This window comes from Temnothorax curvispinosus, unplaced genomic scaffold (genome assembly GCF_003070985.1).
Source record: "Temnothorax curvispinosus isolate PA1 unplaced genomic scaffold, ASM307098v1 QBEX01016327.1, whole genome shotgun sequence".
Classification (NCBI taxonomy): Eukaryota; Metazoa; Arthropoda; class Insecta; order Hymenoptera; family Formicidae; genus Temnothorax; species Temnothorax curvispinosus.
This window is the reverse complement of record NW_020226107.1, coordinates 84,771-104,902: the sequence shown is the minus strand read 5'-3', so window position 1 is coordinate 104,902 and position 20,132 is coordinate 84,771. Positions and strand designations below refer to the sequence as shown.

The following is a 20,132-nucleotide window of genomic DNA, read 5'->3' as shown; positions in this document are numbered from 1 at the left end:
TACGTTGTTCATACAGAGAATACATCGTAAAACATATTGCATAAATTTGCGCCGGAGAGGCGTACTTTTTTCAATTATTTATAGCCGCCGTTCAGATTTCGGAGAACAAATAAGTGGAACGGAACTTCTCTCGCAGCAAGATTATAATTTAGTAGGTTGAGTAAAAAATACAACCGAGATAGTAACGTAAGCAAAGAAATTTTCACTTGCGAGGTTTTTGATTCGATAATTCTTATTATCTCTTCGCCAGTACCTACTTCGTCTTTATAAATAATTCTTATTATTTTGTCGAAGCAAAAATTTGAATAATAAACTCGTAGTGAGATTAAAAATTTCGTTAGCGATTTTTGTAGCGATTTACTTTAAAATGCACTTTAAGATACATACGTTACATGGCGTTACACGAGTCGCGTCACGTTTCAAGAGCACGATCAAGTTATAACTTACTAACGTATGCGTCGTCTCATCGTTCACTTTACGCTTATTCATTCCCGTCATCGCGAGATCGGGTTCTATTCATTTTATCGATCTAACAGCAGCCTCCGCCGTCGCGCGACTACTTTTATTTCTTCCCGTAAAGCACACGGAACCGGGAACCGTCGCGAGACGCCCGCGCGCCTCTACGACAAATTATTTCCCGGTGAAACGCGACGACATTTCCAATCCGCAATTCGCCGCATGACGGAATAAAGTTTGCATGATGTCACGGAAACGAATTTCGCGACTGCCATAAAGGGTTTTATTATATTGGAAATAAGGATTCTCTGTATCTACATCGGTGGTATAGATTTGAGGTTTTATCGCGAAAATCGATAGATCTAGACTTTCGATCTAAAACCGATCTAAACGAAACTTTGATCGATATACTGTCAGATATGAGCAGAGCAAATATTACACGATTTTAAATATAGGAAAAGGAAAAGAGCTTTCTCCAATAATTATTAATTTATTACTGAATCGAATCCCGCGGTCTATCGATTTCAGAGCTTTCTGAATATTATACTCTCCTCGTAATATCAAATGTATAAACGTTAATTTCATGCATTTAATTTATCGCTACACTTATGGACGAACATAGCGCACATAAGATTATTTAAAATGTGAATTATAAGTTAGCTGCAACGTGTTTTTATCACGAAAACTGTTGCATTGTACACAGAGAAGCAAATTTCACGTTTATGGTCTTTTTTCTCCCGTATAAACTCCTAAGAGGATGCTTTTATTATTTAACTTGTGGAAGAAAGCTCCCGTTTGCCGTGAAATATTCAGCATTAACGCCAACAACCAAGATGCCAAATTGATACATCAGGGTCCAAAAATCTCTCACGGACTTTGCTTTAAATCTTTTCAAAAATTCGTCGAAATAGCGATCGTCCGTCTCTCCGAATACGTAATTTGACTAACTGATACCGTTACGCCTTCCCGCAACGTCCATGAAATTATTAAAATTAACCCGCGCGCATAATGCGCATCGATTGTTCTCACGGATGGAACGGCGGCGTTGGGGTCGAGACGAGGCAGCTGAAGTATTTCCGGTCAGATGCGACCGGCAGCCTTGAACATAATACGTGGTTTCTGAAAACTATACGGACTGCGTCCCTTCTCCATTCCATAACAATGTCGAGCACAAGTGAGAGTGCGCGCAAACGAATCGACGAAAAACAATATTATCGCAAAAGTACAACGCACCCCAGAAGCGTACACTCATGATAAATTGCTCGCGCGCAGTGCTGGCGACGTTAGCCCTCAATTAGCACACATGTGCTAATTTGCACCACTTTTTTTCGTTCAGCACTTTATATATTTCAATTTTTCATATAAAAATTATTTCTTTTTTCTAAAAAAAAAGTGCACTACTCGATTGCCAGGGAAATTTTACATAAATTTTTATTAAAAATGACTGAGATACGACAGTTAAAAGTTGTAAAAATCTCAAATCGCACTAGTGTGGCATTTGAGGTGGCCCAACCGAGGTGTGCTAATTGAGGGTTAGTAATATTTTCTATCTAATGGTATATCCCGCATCACAAAGTCTGGCTGATATTAAAGATATAGAGTATCGAGTGTCGTAAAGAAGTAAAACCGCGCAATCGGATTTCCCACTCGAGTATTTTGCCCACTTGGGCTCGGGCTTAACTCTTGAACACGTGGTTTGGAGTTAGGGCCCGAGCAGAATACATAGCTAACTTGTAATTTTAAGACAATGTTTTAGGCTTTAAGACATTGTCTTTAGTAACGCACAATACTTTTTTGTGTCTCAAGTCTCAAGTGTGCGTACAAAGTGTCAACGTTTGTAAGACTTGAGACACAAGATGGTATTATGCGTTACTAAAAACAATGCCTTAAAGCATAAAACATAAAACATTGTCTTAAAAGTCAGCTATTCCGCTCAGGTCCTTACGTTTACACGGGCCATCCGTAGTCTCGCGCAGACTACTCGCGGCTCTCGAAATTTATTTTTTTTTTTTCGTGCAGACCTCATCTGCCCACACGCATCTGCGTTGCTCCACGTTTTCTCCGAATTGTTTAATTTTGTTTCTCGACATCGGGGAGAGCCTCGACGTTGTCCCGCGGATGGGTGGTCCGCGTTAGAACGAACGCTGTGGATACCCCTGACTCATTCGGCGGCGCGTTTCGCGCGATCCTGACCTCGAAGCGCGCGGTTCTTTGGGCGGCGCGACATCGTGGCATCACGACCGCAATGGATTTTATCGCACGCGAAGCCGAGATTCCAGAAACGACCAGAAAGCATTATCGATCGATCGCCCGCCCGCTGAGTGTAACGACGAACGAGGGAACCGTAACGAGCCGCCGCGCCGCGCCGGGCGTCGCATCGTATCGGTGGCGGACTTTTTTTTTCCCTGGCAGTCGACGACGATGACTCAGAGCAGCGCTCCACCATTCGTATTGTCCCGAGGGACGATAACGCCGTATTACACCGTCGAGGACGTTAGAGCGAGAGGAAGGAATCATCACGGGAAGGGCCGACCGGTATTTCTCCGCCAGGGTCGCTCACGTACTTCACGAAAGTGGAGTACATGGAGGTCTTTGTTATTTTCCCCTACGGAGGAGCAGATCCGCATCAACGGTGGCGATGCGATTTTGTTGTTTATTATCCGTCTAGTATCTCTACGGAGTATGATGATTTATTGATTATCTTTTCAATAAACGCTTGAAATTTTTCTACCTATAAACTCGAAAAATTCCGTACAGCGCGCAGCGTCATTATTGACATATTATTTGAAGTGAATTATCTTCTCACTGTATAAAAATAAGTAAACAATTTTCTCGTAGCTCTGTTGTGTTATCTCCATTTTTGCCATAAGCGTAGGTCAAGTATATTAATGTTCTCTCACCGTGCTTGAGATAACAATTGCTCGGCTCATTAAACGACGGTCGAATATCCCGTGCGAGTACTTACCCCTGCGTTCCCCGTTATCGTCCGCATGGAGTCGAGATTTTTATCTGTCTTATTTATAATGAACTACCCTCTCTTGTACCGCCGCCGGCGCCGCATCGCGTCGCGTCGCTGGCGGATTCGACGCGTGAAATTTTTCCGAGATATTGATTCGCGCGATCGATGGGGCAAACAAGAATCCAGGTCATTCGGAAGAAAATAATGACGTAACGCAGCTGTCTGATATCTCTCTCCGTTAGCGCTTGAAAAACGCTGTCACGATCGGGGGCTGTCATAATATTGTCGCACCACGCTCACGGCCGCGGTCCTCGCCAATATAACCAAGATTTAATACCGCGACTATACAACGTAACGGTCGCAAATGTTTAACGTCTTAGTAGCGTTATCGTCGGTTCTGCAAATGAATTGGCGAACAGAGACTTTTTCCTTCTCGGCCCTCATTAGGCGAATGAAGCTTTTAATTAAGTTCTCTTTTCTACGCAGTGTTCCCGAACGAAGGTTTGCGATGCTAAGTGATAACACGCTACGGAATACAATGTGATACCGCACAACAGAAGGTTGAAAGCTTGAGTTGCAAGTGCTTGATCAAGATTCAAAGCTGCTTTTCATTAGCCAAATGGGCATAATGCTCGTGCTACTTGTACATACTCAAATAATTCTTTAATGTGTAGGAAGATTCTAGTGTCTACATATAATAAATAAATATTCATACAGATGTAACAGTATAATTGTTGCGAGGTAAAGAAGGTTGCTTAATCGCGAGTGCTCGAGCAGAGATAAAGACGGTAAACCTGAGAGCTCATCGGAGCGCGGCGCGACCGCGCAGCTTTTACGGTAATTACAGGAGCACGATGGGGGGATCTTTTGCCGGCGATGTTTACTTTCTTGCGGAATAATGCGCAAGAAAGACTGATGTTAATATCTTACGATGATAATGAATGCATATTAACGTGTCGCACGTCGTGACGCATGAGGCGATGTAACTTTCCGCCTGAAATTGAGCGAGAAAATGTGTCTTCACGGTCAATGTACGCTTTCCAATATTTCGAAAGTGGCACACGCTGGAAAATCTATTTTTGAGTGTCCATGGTTCATGTTTATATCAGATGCGAGAGACAGAGAGAGAGAGAGAGAGAGAGAGAGAGAGAGAGAGAGAGAGATCGCTACATTATCGTGTTAAATCGTTTCAGGAAAATTAATTAATTACAAGAAAAACTATTGCTAATATAAGAGACACTATTAAAGCATATTTACAATATCTTAAAAATCTAAAGCGGTTAGCACAGAAAATAAAGCCTCATTTTATTTTACATTAATCTTAAAAGTTTTACACTTAATCACTTTACCGCGGACTCGTCATTAGTCACGCCGTGAGTCAAACGAGTGTGCTATAGATGCATAATTATATTCGATTCACGTATTTTCCATTGATATGTCGTAAAAGTTGAGCGACTTATAAACTAGGGACTTAACTTCCGACTGATATGCGGGGTGCCCGATGACCTTACAATACAGTTTGCGTCTTGAATAACTTCTGTCCGTTTTGTCGTACGGATAATCGAACAGTATCCGGCCAAACTTTCAAAGAATTCCCAGCACTAGTGGCCAGAGGCGCATTCCGCAAAAGTAACCCGTTGAATACAACGCCTCGCGGAGGCACGCGAATCCACCTCACGCCACACTTCTGTTACTCACATTAATTAGGAGTCAAAAGCGCTATAGCGGTACCGCGAACGCCATATATCCCAATTAGCGAATCCCTGCCGCGACGCACGACGAGTGCCGGGGTGGCGAGTGTAATAAGGATGCGAATTGGCGATTCGCGCGTACGTGTTACTCGAGACGTGAAGGAGAGGAGATTTTGACAAAGGCCGCGGGGGTAGACGCCGACGGCGTCTGACACAATCGATAAAACAAATCGACGCGTGAACAACGGTGCTCATGGCAGCGTGGCACGACGCCGGTGATTACGGATATGTCAAAGGCGCAACGTGCTTTGATTGAAGGCTTTGTACGGGACCTATCACGCGCGCGCATTCGCACATGCATATATATGCCTCCGTGTATGCAGCATTTTTTCGCCGTTTTCCGTGACCACCTCAACCGCACCGTTAAACCTCGTGGCCGGCTCTTTGATCGATCGATCCGATGGCGATTTTTTTTTCTCGTAAGGAAAGTAAGTTCGCGGTAACGGTCGAGTTTTTAACCCTAAACCCGGCGAGAGAGACGCGAAGAAAAAATGAAGCAAAATTATGCATCGCCTCTTGCCGGACGATAGCGGAGGTTTTGCAGAAATATCGGGGGATTTCTCGCATAATAAATACATACGCGGTTTTTTTTCTTGCTGCGATGCAGCAACCGCAGCAGCGAGAAGCGATAATTAATTTCCTGCACCGGATTTTACAATTTACTCAGCTTTTCTCCCATTTGCCGTATTAATTGTTACGCCTCGATGATCGCCGGTAATGAAAGAATATCTCTCTCTATTTCTTCCTCTCTCTCTCTCTCTCTCTCTCTCTCTCTACGAGGTAGAAAATTGTATAATACACATCGCGCGCGCAACATATAGAATTTAACTAGATTATTCTCACGCGCTATATTTCCTGAAATGATTATTAGATAATCTGGACGAGATGATATATATCAACGCTGAGCCGTTCGTTATTTAACTGCGTGGTATCACGCTCTATTGTTCGTCGTATACAAATATCACTCGGTCACGTATTGTTTGCAATCCGAAGAAAGTAGTTTGTCGCCTACTCGATAACGACGAAACGCGGCAAATTTTATATATTAAGATACCTGCGACAGCGGTCTTCTTTTCTTACGAAACGGAAGATTCGCGTGACCGAGAGGACGTGGGTATTATTTCAGGAAAATTGACGCCGCAGAAGATTTTCTCCGCGCTTGCATTATAGAACATTGCGCGAATAAGTAGCACGTATAGGCACCACCTGTTACCTCGGTAGGCGAAACTGGCGCGCGTTCCAATTAGGGGACTGAGCCTTCTCCTTTTATCGCCGTTCTCGCGCGCGACGCGGAACGAGGGGGAAAAACCGCGAATAAACATTCTTTCCCTCATATCTCATTTCACGGGGGCACGATAAAGCGGCCTCGACGGCCGGATGGCCCCTGCGAGCGCGCCCCTTTCGCAAAGGCGAGCACTTCCTCTTCTGTGGTTACCTGGAGAAGAAAAAGAATTCACCGCGCAACCACGGAGATCGTAAATTAAAACGCTGGAGGTGCTTGTACAGTTGCCCTTTTCATTTCCTGCCTCTGTAGTGGTGCCTATTGATCCCGACCTATTTGCCTCAAAGGGAAAATTATTGAAAAAGCTGACTTTTTCTCGACGAAGTTCGCAAATAAAATGCGGATCGATCGATCCCTAATGCAATTTCGTTGAGGATTACTGAGACGCGAAGGAAACGGGGAATAAGATTGGGACCATCAACGTATATTCAGAAATTATTTAAACGAAAATGACGCTCGGCAATAATTTACATAAAATATAATAATTATATGCAAAATTTTTGTAGTTTTATATATGTTAAACGATTGTTTAAAACTGCTTGAGGAAGAGAATCAAAATTCCATCGGTTAAATTAATATTCCAAAAATTGTTCCCTTTGTAGAATTATAATTCTCAATAAATATTCGTGACTATTTTGCAAATTCAGAGTGAGGTCGCGTTGCCCACGAAAGTCTTGCATTGCGCTGCAGCTGCATGTATGCAGGGGTGAATATATTATTTCGCGTAATGGCATGCATGATAAACATGCAGCGAGACAAAAAAATTTTCAACGGAAGATATTTTTGGGAACGTCATTAAATTGCGAGGTTATTAAAAAAGCAATAACAGAGAATTTGCAAATTAGATTTCTGCCAATTCTGTCTCTCGTTGGAATATTTCGCGCGTGTCAAGTATTAAAAAGATTCGTATAATAGAAAAAAAAAATGCGAGGTCGGTTTTCCGACTCTTGTTTTTTTTTTTTACGTTGAATCGCTTGAACTTCAGAGCTCTTTGCGATAAAGCCTTCATTATATCGAAATTCTAAAAATGGGCTGTTAGCGTCATAGAGAAAAATTGATTTGGGGTATCTGCATGACTTCCGCCAAAAGTGCACCCTACGAAAACTTCCGGCCAGCCGGTCGGTCGTCCCCTTGAAATCGATCAACCTGAATGTTTTGTCACGATGACGCACGTGGAAACTGCTTACGTGTCTGACACGGGGTCAAGTGAAACGTGGAAGTTCGGGGTTGCGGGGATAAGCAGAGCCATATTTTTCACCGAACCTATATACTGCTCGAGAACTTTTGCCAAATACTGACTCATTCAGAGATATAATTGAAACTTGATCCAACATGTTTCTTGCTACAAGTTTATTTTCAAGAATTTATCTGAATCATGGTGATTAATTCTCCTGAGAAGGGATACATTCTTACGATATCTCTTTCTGTAAACACAGCGCAGTCGAATGTAACGGATATCAACTGTAACGGAATGTAACTCCGAAGCGCGTTGGAAAGCGACTTTCTATCGATACAGAAAATATACCGAATTACGCTTTCATGATTATGAGTCTTGATTAATTGTGGTCTGTGGATTATTTTTTCATACTCATCATTTTGCGTAATAATCACGAAAGCAGGATGTACGGGGTATTCCAGATAATTCTTTTCTGCTTTCTTTTAACTGGACTCTTCCTGTTTTATTTTAAGCCGGAAAATTTAATGGCGGATCTAATCATATACGGACATATCTAAGATATCATCAACAGATTGTGTGGAATGAGTTGTTGTTACGTATTATAGATCGGATTATTGTTGGAGCGAACGTTTCTGCGTTTCCGGTTGTAGTTGTGAAAAGAGAAATGCAGGAAATTTAGATGACATTCTATAAAGAAGAATTCATTCCCTGTATCCTTGCCAGAATTTCGAAGCGACCTAAGTCCATATTTCATTGAACAAATAAAGGAGGAGGTAGATAACTTTCGATTCGATTTAAGGTCGAGAAGCTTTTTTCAATTCGGAGCCGTCGCTATCCGTTAATAAACGTGTTCGTGTCGATGCCTGGTACCTCGGTTCCTTGATCCACGAAGACACACGCTATTTTTAGGCCGAGATTTCGTTGGAGGTCGCCTCCAACCGGTATTGATCGTTGGAAATTATAGCTCATTGAAATCGCGCATCGCGACCGAATAGTCAAGTCTGAAGCGAGCCAAGCTGAATCCTGGACAATCTCCAACATGCTGTTTCTGTTTGCTACACACGCGAAAGGGACGATGCTACCCGAAATATTAAAGTAGGCCAGAAGGCACGGATTATCGAATTGCACGACGTTCGCTAGCGCAATCTGTCTCGCCCATCTTTCAACACAGTCGTCCCAAGTATCAGGAAACATAATAATCCCGACGATTTCGAGGAAGCCGTAAATAGAAGATAGAAAACACTGAGTAGATATACGTAAAAATACGATGCGAAAAAATTAATTGTCGTTTCATATCGCGATGCAAGCAGAGAGATGGACATTCTCATTTATTATGTAAGAAACAATTTCTGACATTTCTCCGAAATTTGATTAGTAAGTAATTTTTAGCGTTGCTATCATGCGGAAAGACATGTATTATTACATAAAAATACATTAATCGTTTAAATACATTAATTAAATGTTATTGCGGAAAGAAACATTATTTTATGTGACGAGAAGATGTACTGAAGTGTCGCGTTGCGAGATGAACGCGCGGACCTTTTCAGCGTGCGATCGTGCGGTTGTTACCGAGGCACGTTGTGATTGAAACGGTGTTGCGTTCGGCGAACGTGAGGTAAAATTATCGGGCCATCATTACGACACGTTCGCTGCCAGGTGCGCCATATAAACGATACACGCGCCTTACTTTACGTGGGCCACGCGTGCATCATTTACGAACTGGGAACAGATATATTCGAAAGCGCGTGTATCCGATTCGAGGTGCATCCCGTTTTGCTGCCGGCTGCTTTACTGCCACTCTTGCGCAGAAATTATTAACGAACCCGAGCTTTATACGAACTTGATCGATTCTCACGAATGAATATATATCTCGACATGTATATGTATAGTTATGGCGTCATATCGAGCTAGGACGTATCGAGCTGCGACAGGAAATTTTTCATCATTCTACATCCTATAAATATTCCAGATTTTATATTCTAGATATATTCCATATTTTACAACGAAAATTCTAGCTATCCCTCTGTGTTTGCAATGAATTTTTTCGTTTTGTTTTTCGAAAAACAAAATTTTCATTCGAATATCGCCAACTGTATGAAAATGAAAACGATCATCTACCTCTAAAATTTACTTGTTACACACTCAGCGTGAAACGCCGTTTCTCAATCTATCGTGTTATCCGATTAATTATACAATTACTAATCGTATCATTCAAAACTGCATTGATTCGGTGCGTTAACGAGATATCTCCGCGTGTTGCAGGTGATAGATTTCGGTTCCAGCTGCTACGAGAATCAACGGGTATACACCTATATCCAGAGCCGCTTCTACCGTGCGCCGGAAGTAATATTGGGCGCGAGATACGGGATGCCGATCGACATGTGGAGCCTCGGATGCATCCTGGCGGAGCTGTTCACCGGTTTCCCACTACTGCCGGGCGAGGACGAGGGAGACCAATTGGCGTGCATCATCGAGATGCTGGGCATGCCACCGCAGCGGCTCCTACAAAACTCCAAACGATCGCGTCAGTTCATCAGCTCGAAGGGCTACCCGAAGTACTGCACCGCGACGGCGATGCCGGACGGCACGACAGTGCTAAGCGGGGGTCTATCGAGACGAGGGAAGCTGCGCGGTCCACCGGGCTCGCACGATCTCGAGCGCGCCCTGAAGGGCTGCGACGACGTTCTGTTCTTGGACTTTCTCAGACGTTGCCTCGTGTGGGAGCCGGAGTGCCGAATGACGCCGAACAAGGCGCTGAGGCATCCGTGGCTGCGCCGTCGATTGCCGAGGCCGCCGGGCGACAAGAACGACACGCTGCCGGCGGTGACGTCGACGCAACCCGCGACCACCGGCGGCGGTTCCACCCTGAGAACGTCCGCGTCCGGCAGTAGGAGTTCCAGCAAGACCAACAGTCTGCAGAGCAGCAATAACGCCAGTGACGACATCGCGACGAGCAAGACGACGGGTCAGCAGACGAGGGGAAATCGTTTAATGGAGGACATGGTGTCGGCTTACGCGGGTTATTCGTACAACGCGTCCCAATTACACGGCGGTACTTGGGGCACCACGGGGGGATTAAACAGCGGCCATCAGTCGCTGAACTCTATCAGTGGGACCGGTGGCGGCGGTGGCGGTGGTGGCAGAAGCTCCTCCAGCAAGACCAACAGTCTGCAGGGGGCCAATAACACCAGCGACGACATTTCCACGAGCAAGACGACGGGTCAGCAGAGAGGAAATCGTTTGGTCGAGGACGTGGTGTCCGCTTACGCGGGTTACTCGTCGGCGTACGGCGCGTCTCAGCTGCACGGCGGCACCTGGGGCACGACGGGGGGACTGAATAGCGGCCATCAGTCGCTCAATTCAGTCAGTAGTAGGAGCTCCAGTAAGACGAACAATCAATTGCAGAGTGGTAATAATGCGTCGAGCGGCGATATTTCTGCGAGCAAGACCGAACGTCAGCAGCAGAGAGAGCGCGTGAGCGAGTTGCCGGTGACGATCTTCGATCCGTATCCCCTCGGGTCTTACGGTTGTCTGTCCGAGTCCCAGTTGCACGGGAGTCATCGGTCGAACCAGAGTAGCAGCCATCAGTCGCTCAATTCTGTCGACGGTGCGACGACCGGCAAGTCGCAGCGCGCTCGTCAAACACACCAGGCGCAGCAGCAACAGCACAATAACAATGGCGCGTCGCACGACAATTACAGCTCTCACGGCTCCTCGAGCAGCTCCAGCCGGTTGGTGCTCTCGTTCCAGCCGGGAATCCAGGAGATCCTCGAGGAGCTGAGACAATAGGCCAAGACGTGACGCCAATCGCTCTTTTCTCCTCCCTCCGATTCGCTCGCTCGCTGCCGTTCTCGGTATTGCTACTGACGAGCTTTTCGTCACGAAATGATCACGCGCTTTCCTCGTAGACAGAAGGAAACCCGTGAAAATAATGTAAAAATAAAGATGATTCGGCCCCGGTCATCTAATGTGAAACTCGGCTGTGTCTCGCTGCCTTCCGTTCGGGCGACGTCCGAGCTGCGCTACCTCGACGTAGCGTCGAGGAGGGTTACTTGCGGTCATAAGGGTGAATAGCTGTTTTCATCATCGATCTCGGATACATGTGATTCACGCGTCGCGTTTCTACCGTCGCCGCGGTGTGGCTAGTTGTCGATGGGCCGCGAATCGGTTATAATCTAGTGAGAAGAAACAAGATGTTTTCTATGAGATTTCGTAGGTCGGAGATGTTCTCCTTTTAAAGGCGAATGCCGAACGTCCGTACAGTTAGCGTTATTCGAGAAAAATCATACAGAAAAAAAATGATTGGAGGAAAGACTCATTTTCGCGGATTCGTCACTGGTTTATTATAACTGATTTCACGCCTTATGTCTAGTCTCGCGTTACAAGGTCGGTATTCTCGAAATCGTACCTTCAGCCGCGGCGACGTCGCTTCGCGTTGCTCTCCGGTCTACTCGTTTCGGGATTTATTCCGACGGCCATTGCCTCCGTCGTGAAAATACGCGGTCGGTACGCTTGTCGGTGAGAGACATCTTTTCCCGCTACGACAATATCTTGAAAAGCTTCAGAAATTCTCGTGAATGGAGTATGGAACGATTCAACGCGCGATTGTGTGTCTTAAAACACTCGTCGTCGAGTCCTTTGCGGAACGTACAATCGTGGAAGCAAAAGGCGCTTTCCTTTTTCGACGAGTCTCCGAAACGCGCCCCGGAAATCGCGAGGACGATCTCGACGCTCGACACAACGCGACTGTTATTCATCGCCTCCCGGCTGTCTCTCGTTCTTTGTAAAGCTAGACTTTACGTTTTGTTCCGACAAACGGTGAAACGTAAAACTCAATTTTTCAAAGACATTTCAGGTCTGTGTAACAAATCGACTAATTGACGGATATGTACAGAGACGTACGCAAATGTTACTATCAAATTTGTCGCGGTACGTAATACATCGATATAAGGAGGAACGAATTATTCATCCCTTCTCATCAGCGCGACGTATTTTCCCCAACACAATCGATTTCACCGGAGATAAGACGACAGGTCGTGTCGAATTGATCGCAAACAGAAGTCAGCTGAGTCCAAACGGAATCGTCGATCGACTTACATTTACATAAAGTCTCGGTTCGCGAATCAGGATTAATGCACAATCGTCGTCGATCGTCTCTCACAGATCGCGACGATGCGCAGGGGTGGTAGTTCGAACGACCTGGAGGTCATTGTGCCAAGGGAAGCCCGGGGAAACCGCGACGGCTCGATAGGTCGTACGTGATGCAGCACGTTAGATATATCGTCGTGTCGCGATGTCACCGACGACGACGCAGGCATAGCGATTCGTTCGCGATAGACATGATCTAATGATGTGAAGAAGCACACGCTCGACTGAATAGATTTGCCGCTGTTCGTAAAGACGCTGCCGTGCCTCTTTCTGTGATCCGAAAGAAAATATATCCGAAATTCACTTTTCCGTCATTAATACGATTTGTTGCACATACTTGACTAAACGCGGCAACAATTTGAACGAGAATCGCGCGAATCGCTTCATAGACCGTTCACGGAAAGTTATATATCGATGATATCGAATCGCGCTTGAAGAATAACATTGTATACACGTGACGATTTTGTAAAATTTATAGGTTTTACACAATTTTTTTTATAATTGTGTTTTGTAAAGTTTTCTGTATTACATGCGTTTAAATATTAGTGCTTGTTTTTAATCGATTAAAATAGGACGCGTTAAGCAATTATTTTTCCAACATTTCTTTCGGTCATTGAAATGGACGGAATTATTTTTTTAATGCTTTTGACGATACTTTTTATTATGTACGTTACTTTGTAATTAATTACACACTTACTTTATTATCTTTTTCTCCTATTATCATAATTAAAGATCCTTATTATGCGGCTCTTGTAGGCGATAGATAGAGAAGGCTGCCTTCCCTGCATTAAATTGCTCACTACACGAATCCATTAGTGATGAATTATGAACGCTCATTACGGTTTTCAACCGAACGCAAAGTTCAGTCAATTCTGAAGCGGGCTTTGATTAAAAGCAAGCACGGTGAACCGGGGGAAATGCCGGAAAAAAATATCGTACCTAGGCGACTGCGTTGTACTCCCGCTTACTTTACGGCGGCTCCAGCGTTTAATCCGATGCGATGAACGGCGCGACGCGCAATTTACGACGGGAAGAATCGCGCTCGGTTTGTTAACTTCTCTCAACTTCTTCTGGGCTAACTGGGTTAATTTTCCCCTCGTGCATCCTCGTCTCGGTGCTTATTATTCGCTGCGTACATTTAATCGAGACAGAAACGTCCGGCGTGTTACGGTAGCGGCCTTTTCTATCCCTCGCGGTTCTCGCTTGTGAGACGTGTGACAGTCGCGTTTTTCACGCACCATCCGTCTTTCACGTTTTTCTTTCCCTCGCGGACACGTTCGGTTAGGTCTTACGGGAGCGCGCGTCTCTCTAGCGAGAAATCCGGTTTAAAGGACACACGACAAAGAACCGAAAATAAAAGGGATTTCCCTTTGCTCGCGCGGGGTGAACGACTCGTGTCTTATGACCGTTTTAGTTCCGCATTATTATCGGTACCTCGTAGATCTTTGTATAGTCTCCGTTATGAATGGACGGCTTTTATATGTGAAAAACTCTGAGATAGATTTTTACAATTGTTTCCAGAAAAAGAACACGATAGTATCTATGTAATGTAAATCATTTCTACATAAAAGCCGTTCAAATTCACTCATAGCATCAATTTACATATCAATATCAGTATTTGAAACTGTAAATTGAGAACTTTTTATTAAATATATTAAAATTTGAATTATTTAATTAATAATTAATATTAAAATTAATTATTAATTTTGTAAGGAAGCAACAATTTCAATATATATTGTTCTGTAATGATTGTTCTACGGTTATTTTTTAAAACCATGTCAGAAACGCATTTTACTACGTAACTTTTTTCGAAAAAAATTTTGCGAATATTTATTTATTTATTTGTGCGAGAAAGTGTACAAGAAAGTGTTGTACTTTTTTTTGTATGAAAAAAAAGACAAAAGAAAACTCGATTCAAGCCGATATCAATGATCGATCTCCTACTGTATAATTTCATCCAAGTGTAAATATATTATTGGCAACAGAAAAATCATTAATATGCATTCGCTGAACCATTGTTAAACGTTGATGTGCTTTAATTACCACTTCCTGTTTTATCGCGTCGTCATCAATTTTCCCCGAGTTATTTCAAGCTCTACTTTGTGCCCGACCGTAATCGTCAGGCGATCTCTTGTTCACCAGAACAGCTTTCGGAGCACGACAGCACGCGCGGTCCGCGAACAATGCGATGACTCTGGCGATGCGAAATCGCTAAATTTAGGCGAACAAAACCGCGTGCGCGGGGCGGGCAGTTGTAAGAGCCGAGCGTGGATGAGTGACGAGACGACGACGACGAAGGAGAGAAACATGACGAGAAAAAACACCGAAAGAGAATGGACATGTAAAAGGCGGCGAAAAGGGCGCAGCCGACAATGATAGCAGCGAAGAGCGGCAAAAGTCGATTAAGTTTGAAAGAGATCGGAGCGATCGGCGGATTTAAAAAATCGTGATACCGAACGGCATGTCTTTGTGATATGGAACTTAGGCGTACTGGGATTTATACTAACGAATGTAGATAAAAAAGTATATATATATATTATATATGTGTGTAAAAATTACGTATATTATGTTATATCGAGGTGATGAATGAATAGTTTGTAAAGCGCGCGATGTAGTTTAATCTCGTCGTAGAGTGCTCGCAAAAGTATTGACGACCCTCTTCTTTTTCTTTGTACAAGGAATACAAGGTGTACGAGGAACGAGTATCGATCCCCTATTCTTTCTTCGAAAATATCGCTCTTGAAAACGATATTTCTCTGTGAATAATATATAATCTTAATTAAATATTAATATTAGCAGAATATAATATTGATATAATACATATTATTATATTTATACATAATATGTGTTATATTATAACATAATATTAATATATAATTATTGATATATATATTATATCATTAACATATTACTTATACGTAAAAGGTAAAAAATCGGAACCTTTTTACAATCGATACTTGTTCTCACTTCGACGACCGAGTATAAGAATAACTGGGTTTTTGACATAACTTTGAGTACAGTTCAGGTTGAGCGATCGAGAACGCAGGACGATCTTTGTGACGTGTTGTGACACGAGCGTGGGTTTCGAGTTTGGATTTCTTTCATCCTCTCATCTCCAAAAATCGATCCTAATCCGCGAAAGTATATCACCCGATTATTTCGTACGTGTAATTTTAGCGTGCAGTAGTATAGCTTTTTTAATTTCTCAGCGATATTATCTCGTAAGTTTTCTTAATCCGACCATAATAGAACGAATTACGGCGACATCGAGAGAATCGTATCGCAACGCGCGCGCGTTCGCGAGAATGCTCGTCTCGTCGAGAGATGAAACAAGAACGTTAATCGACCGAAACCCGGAGGGAAATAATCGCGATCCGTCGTTGCTGCGCCACGTCCCGGAAATCGATCGGGAAAAAAAAAAAATGTAATCGACCGGTCTCGACGATCGCACGCGTGCATTACTTTAGTGGGCGATTAGCTTGGGACCGGTCGTTGCTACCACTGCCGATAGCTCGTTAGGTAGGCGCCACGCTTCATTTTTCGCAAGCTGGCTCATTTGCGCGAAACCTAGTCTCCGTTTTTCCCCCGTGCGTCCCCGTAATTCTCGCGAATTAACACGTGGAGTGCCGGCCGACGATTCGCTAATTCCGCATGCAAGGATACCCGTTACACCGATTGTATACTACTCTAATGCTATGCAATGCGGAGGCACTTCGGTGCGCTGTGTACATATAAATACATTATAGTAATTGAATATCCTGTATACGCACAAATGCCTACGCGGTAATCGGCGATATATCTTATCGAGAGAACGTGTTTAATGCCTATAGACACTTGTTACTTACGTTACATTACGACTGATCGCGATGAAGAAAATAAAAGGTAAACATTTCAAGCGATAATTGAAGATAATGAACGATCAAAGATTACACGCGAGCGACTCGTAATGATCAATTTTGTTCAATCATAAATTTACATTCTCAGAATATATTCCGATGGGAAATATACCCCCCTTATTCTTGTTAAATGTGTGGATTGCGCTCTGGCTTTACGATAGTCGACGTGTTACAGTTTCAGCGGTGAAATCAAGTATTTTTTTTAGCGTGCTGGAATTACGATGTATTAATTGGCGTAAATTACTGTGTGTACGCGAGCTTGTACTTATACTATCTTAACGAGATTCAATCGGTAAACAGAGAGTAACAATGTGGCACTCAACGTGTTAATCACTTATTTACGATGGTTGTACCGACTTAATTTATTTCCTCGCTGCTTCAACCGGTAATTCACGTTTACCCTTTCAGTTGTCGCTGCAGCTTCGCGGCACAGAGCCATTCGCGTGTCGCTGCCTGATCTCGGGAAAGATCGCGCGAAAGTCCGTTCGAAACCATTTTTTTTTTAGATGTGGCATGAGTAATAATCGGTCTTTCCTCTTTTTCTCGTCTCTCCGCTTTTGGGGTTTAACGGACGCTTTTTCTCGCCGTTCATGCGACGTGTCCGGAGATATAAGCGATTTTAAGCTTGTAACGGAGCACGCGCGAATCTCAAGATTGGGGTTGTTGGTGAACGAGAGATTGCAATTGTCTGGAATTTTTTCGTGGATTCCTTCGTTAAAAAGTGCGCGGGTTGTTGCGAAACTCGCGGTGATTTTGTCCCTTTCCATTCGCAAGAACAGTGTTCTTCATTTAAGTCGTCTAACATGAGAAGAAATGTTACTTGTGCTTTGTTGTTCGCGATTGTCCCTTTAATCGCCTTAGCTGAGCATCTATTATCAAAGCAAACTGGTTATGCGGTAAATGAGATCCAGATTTTAATATAAATGTTTTCAAATAGACCGCAGCAATTGATTCTTACAAAAATAGACGCGAGACGCGGAAATTCCTTTATTTGCCATTTACGATCGGATCGAAAATCCTCAGATTGTACCTGCTCGTTAAATCGATTTCTACGGCGAACAAAATTTCCAGTTTACTCCCTTTCAATAATGCATTCGTGATAAATACAAATACGATTACTTGGTATTTGCGGCGTGATAATCCGTAACGTCGTTTAAATTATTAATTTCAGATATGAATATTTAACGAGACGTTTATCACACGCGTGAAACGGCTGGTGTAATATGGAATTCACGACGAAATTCGGGAAAATTGTCGCGCCGATCGAGCGTAATCGAACTTCGACTTGGGTAAACGGATCATCGCGGTAAATTTTTAACCACAGACGTAAACAGCGCGTGAAATGCATTTGACCGGAAATCGATATGCGACGCATCGGAACAACGCGAAGCGAGCGAGCAACTACGCATGAGAGAATAAAGGAAAGATCGATTTCGAATTTAAAAAAAAATCGACTCCGGCTATCGGTTTAGGATTAATAATTATCCTTGGCGAAAAAAGTGACGTAAGTGCGGAAGAAATCGGCGGATAATAACGAGAGAACGAGTTAGGCGAGAGGAAGGAAGGAAGGGAGAGAAAGAGAGAGAGCGTCCGCGGGACAAAACGACGAGAGACTGTATCACGTTTCTAACGTAACGATGTACATGTACTATATAATTGCGTAAGCGTTTGTATGATAGTTAAGGAATTTTTCGTAAAATTAACCGTTAGGGACGCGCGTTTAGCATACATCGTGTGCGTACGCCCGCGCACACCCCCACACACAGACACACGTGGCGAACAGGTGCCTCGGAGTTCGTTGAGCGCGTTTAACCCCTCTCGCTTTGTGACCCCGTCCCCGTGGCATCCCTCTTTATCACGTCACTCGCGACGAATCGCGCTTTGTCGGCGTGTACCGTCGTCGCTCCGAGAAGGGAGAGGCCCGAGTTGCGTCGCGAGTGAAAATCTCGTATTCGCGAACCTCCTCCGCGCTTTGATCCCATCGTACTAGACTTCGGAATCTTCGTTCTCGTTCTCTTCACGAACTTTCTCACTCCACCTGATGCGAAACTATTCTGAAAGCTGAAGATGCGCATCCTATCGATAGAAGAAGAATCCGGGTCGGAATTGTTAAGGTGCTCTGTGCTATTCAAAAATTTAATCCTCAGATTGAAAAATTCTCGTTTTCCTCGTCTATATATACGTTCAAAATCTCTATCTCTAATTCTTGCTGCTTTTATATTTCTGGTTAGTGAGTTTAATTTTAATTTTATTTTTTTGTACGATTTACTCGGTCTTTTATTCGATATTAAAGGTGATCTGAAATAACGAGGGGCAAGTTGTGCATATGTATGCACATTAGATGTAATGCACATATAATTTACATTCACTTACGCTAAATTGCTGAGTTGAGCGTTGCGTTTAGTGTCTCGCCTAATGGACTCGCTTACGACTTCTAAGAACCGTCGGATTATTCCCATAATGCGACCAGTTATTCTGTAATAACCTATCACTATCCGATGGATGCCATCTGCAGCCGGGTTATTCCGGGGAAATTGCGTGGAAAATTGCTTTCGCGAAGCGAGGACGGTCGCGCGAGTCGTTCGATCGATCGGCGATTAGCGACGATCGAGGGGGTCGTCAACCGGTTAGTCGCACACGTTCAACGGAATTTTTGGGTCGGAAATTTTCACGCCGAAATGCATGTACTGCAATTTGACTTGGGATCGAAGAGTGAGAAAGAAAAAAGAGTTTTTTTCACGCGCAATCGCGCGACTTGGTTTCGCGGCGCTGAGACTAGTCGTCGAAGAAACGACTGTGAAACGACGAGCGTTCGTCAAACGAATGTTGGCCGAATTATGTCCACGATCATTCGCACACCCACGGCATGCACGTGCGCGGCGTGCAACGAACGATGCAGGTAGAGGTACCTGTTTGAGCGATTTAGAACAAAGCCACTGTATTAAGTCATATAGATAAGCGAGAATTTAGGACCGGTTTCTCTCACGCAAATGATGTGTCGCTTGGCTTCAGCCTCGGTTCGTCCGATTCTCTGTTTCCTGATTCGTAACACCAGTTATGTCATAAAAAGCGAACACTTTTCGAAGCTTTGGAAATATTACACTAAGAGAAATTTAGATGACAACAAAATTTGATTTGCTCCGAGTAGCAAATTTTTTGCTATTGCAACAAAAGGTTTGCTACTGTTGCTAAATTAATTAGCTCTCGCAATAAACCAAGTGTTTGTTGTTATTATAGTGACAAATGATTTGCTAATACAGCAAAAAATTTCTCTCAGTGTACACACATATATCCTTAACATAAACTCATTTAAATTCGAAGTTACTCAGAAGTAACTACGAATTTGGTTCAGTTTCTGTTAAGGATATGAATTAACTGCAGGATATTTCATTAAACAGAAAGAATGATTTGTAGAATAGATAAGACGGATGAATAAGCGATAATAACAAACCCTGTATATGCG

The 20,132-nt window shown here is 43.6% G+C and overlaps 1 protein-coding gene across 1 annotated transcript in view; it reads left to right on the top strand.

The window, feature by feature from the left end:
* LOC112466545 (dual specificity tyrosine-phosphorylation-regulated kinase mbk-2-like) overlaps positions 1–15,573 on the top strand; it is a 38,294-nt gene extending 22,721 nt beyond the window's left edge. The window contains exon 2 of the mRNA XM_025034684.1: positions 9,888–15,573. Coding sequence (XP_024890452.1) covers positions 9,888–11,414 — 1,527 coding nt within the window. The 3' untranslated portion in view covers positions 11,415–15,573. The remainder of the gene's footprint in view (positions 1–9,887) is intronic.
* Positions 15,574–20,132: the final 4,559 nt, after the last annotated feature.